At 39.6% G+C, this 2,823-nt stretch overlaps 1 protein-coding gene across 1 annotated transcript; it reads left to right on the forward strand.

The window, feature by feature from the left end:
- On the forward strand, positions 1 to 1,733 carry LOC110515164 (uncharacterized). The gene is made up of 4 exons (XM_021594172.3): positions 1 to 141; positions 495 to 563; positions 864 to 981; positions 1,321 to 1,733. The coding sequence occupies exons 2-4, from the start codon at positions 518 to 520 to the stop codon at positions 1,598 to 1,600; spliced, it is 444 nt and encodes a 147-aa protein (XP_021449847.3). The 5' UTR covers positions 1 to 141; positions 495 to 517; the 3' UTR covers positions 1,601 to 1,733.
- Positions 1,734 to 2,823: the final 1,090 nt, after the last annotated feature.

A 2,823-nucleotide genomic window follows, 5' to 3' on the forward strand; every position in this document is an offset into this window, starting at 1 on the left:
GCACATTCCACCTCAGGTCACTCCCTTACATGTTGTAGCCAATAAGATTTGGGCCAGGCCCCTTTTGTCCACCAGGAGCTATAAAAAACCCTTGGCCCCAGACACAAGGTACGTTAGGTCCAAGAACCCCCAGAAGTAAAGGTAAGTCTTCCATGGTTTTCTCTGTCTGATCCCAATGCCTCAGTATATTGGTTTAACACTTAAAGATTAGCCTCATATTTATTGTGTGTATTTTTGTTAGTGTAGTAACCTCAAGAGAGATTCATCAAAGTACTGTAAAGTTTTCATTATGACTACATGGTTAAATATGACGCCAATTTCTACTGCGATCTTAATGTGGTCAGAGTTTCATCACATTTACCTGGTTTCACCAAGGATAAGTGCAACTTCTGAAGGTGAACAGAATATCTTTTGAGTGTCAATCGTCATGTAGTGTACGATGTTGCATCTGAAACTCCCTGTTGTCGTCCTAATCCTCGTCTCCTCTTCTGTAGATCCACCTTGCCCATCAGCAATCATGAAATTCTCTCTCGTCGCTGCCCTTGTTGTTGTGCTGGCCATTGGTAAGAATCCATTACATAAATTGTTCCGCAACAAAGAAAAATCTTTATGACTTTCTATCTTATCTGCATATATACTTAATACTACTCATGAATAGTAATTGAGTAACACATAACTGATAAACAAGGTAATTCAGAGGATAAATATTTATTTGAAAATCAAGCCCTTTACTCCTCTGCTAATCTATAACCTCTTTAATCATAACTACATCCATCCTTGTTTTCAGATTGAATTAATACTGTGGTTTTAAACACAATACTGTGTGTGTAACTAAGTGTGTTTTCTGTGTGTGCGTATGACAGGCTGTGAGTCCGGTTCCCTGGTGAAGCGTGACATCCCTGCTGAGATCGAGACTCTCACAAAGTACTTCCAGGACGCCATTGAGACAGTGAAGTCTCATGAGCTGATCAGCCAGGCTCAGTACGTCACTGACCACCACAATCTTCCAATATAATATAAAATAATAGAATACTTCTCTTGAGGGGAGATTCTATTGCAGATCAACAAAATAAGTACCATCAACTCTGTATGGAGTTGAATCTCTTCACGTTTAAGATATGAAGTCATTCTAAATAGAACACTCATTCAAATGGTTACTATTCATTTTATTTATTCGTAACATTGTACTTGACAGGGATATTACATCTTAAACATGTCTGTTTTCACATCAGTACCGTACAGTCGGCTTTAAAGCTAACTTGCTCCCTGAGCCTACAGCTGTTGGAAAACGTCTCTCTAAGTGTGTCTCTCTACCCATAGGGGTTACCTGGAGGAGGGTAAGACTCAGATCACACCTCTGACCGACAAGATCCAGGAGCATGCTGAGAAGATCCAGGAGCAGATGAAGCCCTTCGTCAGTGACATCGAGAAGCAGGTGCGTCCCATGGCTGATAACCTGCAGGCCCAGTTCATGCCTCTGGTTGACAAGATGCAGGCCCAGTTCAAGCCTCTGGCTGATGACCTGCAGGCCCAGATGGAGCAGCTCTTCCAGACCGTGGTTGACCAAACCAAGGCACTCCTCCCCCCCCAGTCAAGCTAACGTTACATCCCCATAGAAAGGAAAAACCATCTCCACTCTGTCTGTTTCACCTGGGTCAAGTCCAGCTCACTCCTTCTCTTGACATCATCTTGAAATGAAGCTGAAATTTCACCAATAAAGGGCTTGAAAGGTGGCCATTTTGTCTGTGATTATTTTCTAGGGTAGCCTAGTGGTTAGAGCGTTGGACTAGTAACCAGAAGGTTGCAAGTTCAAACCCCCGAGCTGACAAGGTACAAATCTGTTGTTCTGCCCCTGAACAGGCCACCGTTCCTAGGCCGCCATTGAAGATAAGAATTTGTTCTTAACTGACTTGCCTAGTTAAATAAAAGTAAAAAAATAAATAAAAAAACATGGGCACATTGCAGATTAAATTAATACACTGTGTACTGCTGTGTAATTTAATGAAGGTTAAAGGTCAAATTATGGGGTTGAAATTAGATACATTTCTGGGTGGAATTTGATGGGAAGTGCTTATTGAAGTGCGAGTTAATATTTGTTTTGATATACTGACCTTTGGGCCACTCTATCATATAGCCTATAAGCAGAGTTGGGTAGTTTAGTTACTAAATATAATCAGTTACAGTTACTAGTTACCTGTCCAAAATTGTAATCAGTCATTTTGGATTACCCATACTCAGTAATGTAATCTTATTAATTTCAGTTACTTTTAGATTACTTTCCCCTTAAGAGGCATTAGAAGCCAAAAAGGATCCATCAAACGCATTTGGTGTGTCATCATAGTGGTCTCTAATTTGTGGTCAGACTCGCTCAGGTGGAACAAACTAAATTTGCCCTTTTTTTCAAGGCTGAATTGAATGTCATTGAGGAAAGGAAAAGTGTTAATGTATTTTGTCGCAAGCAAGTAATCCAAGGAGTAATCATCTAGTTTTTCAAAGTATCTGTAACCTGATTACACAATTCTAGCTGGAACTACTTTTTTTGTAATCAGATTACATGTACATGATTACATGCAATCAGTTTCTCTCCAACCTTGCCTAGGAGCCCGAGTTGTTAATATTCTTAAATAGTTGTTTGTATTGGATGGAGTTTAGCATCAGCTAAATTTAGATTGTTATATTCAGATATAGTCATGTCATTGATTGTAACCTTGTCATCCTACACACACTCATTAATGCATAGAATAGAATGTTTTAAAGATGACAATAAAAATCTGATCTGACTGACTAGATAAGTGATGAAGTAGTATTGCTTGTCCTTTGTCT

The sequence above is a fragment of the Oncorhynchus mykiss genome, chromosome 3 (assembly GCF_057628025.1).
Source record: "Oncorhynchus mykiss isolate SJ-2025 chromosome 3, ASM5762802v1, whole genome shotgun sequence".
Taxonomy (NCBI): domain Eukaryota; kingdom Metazoa; phylum Chordata; class Actinopteri; order Salmoniformes; family Salmonidae; genus Oncorhynchus; species Oncorhynchus mykiss.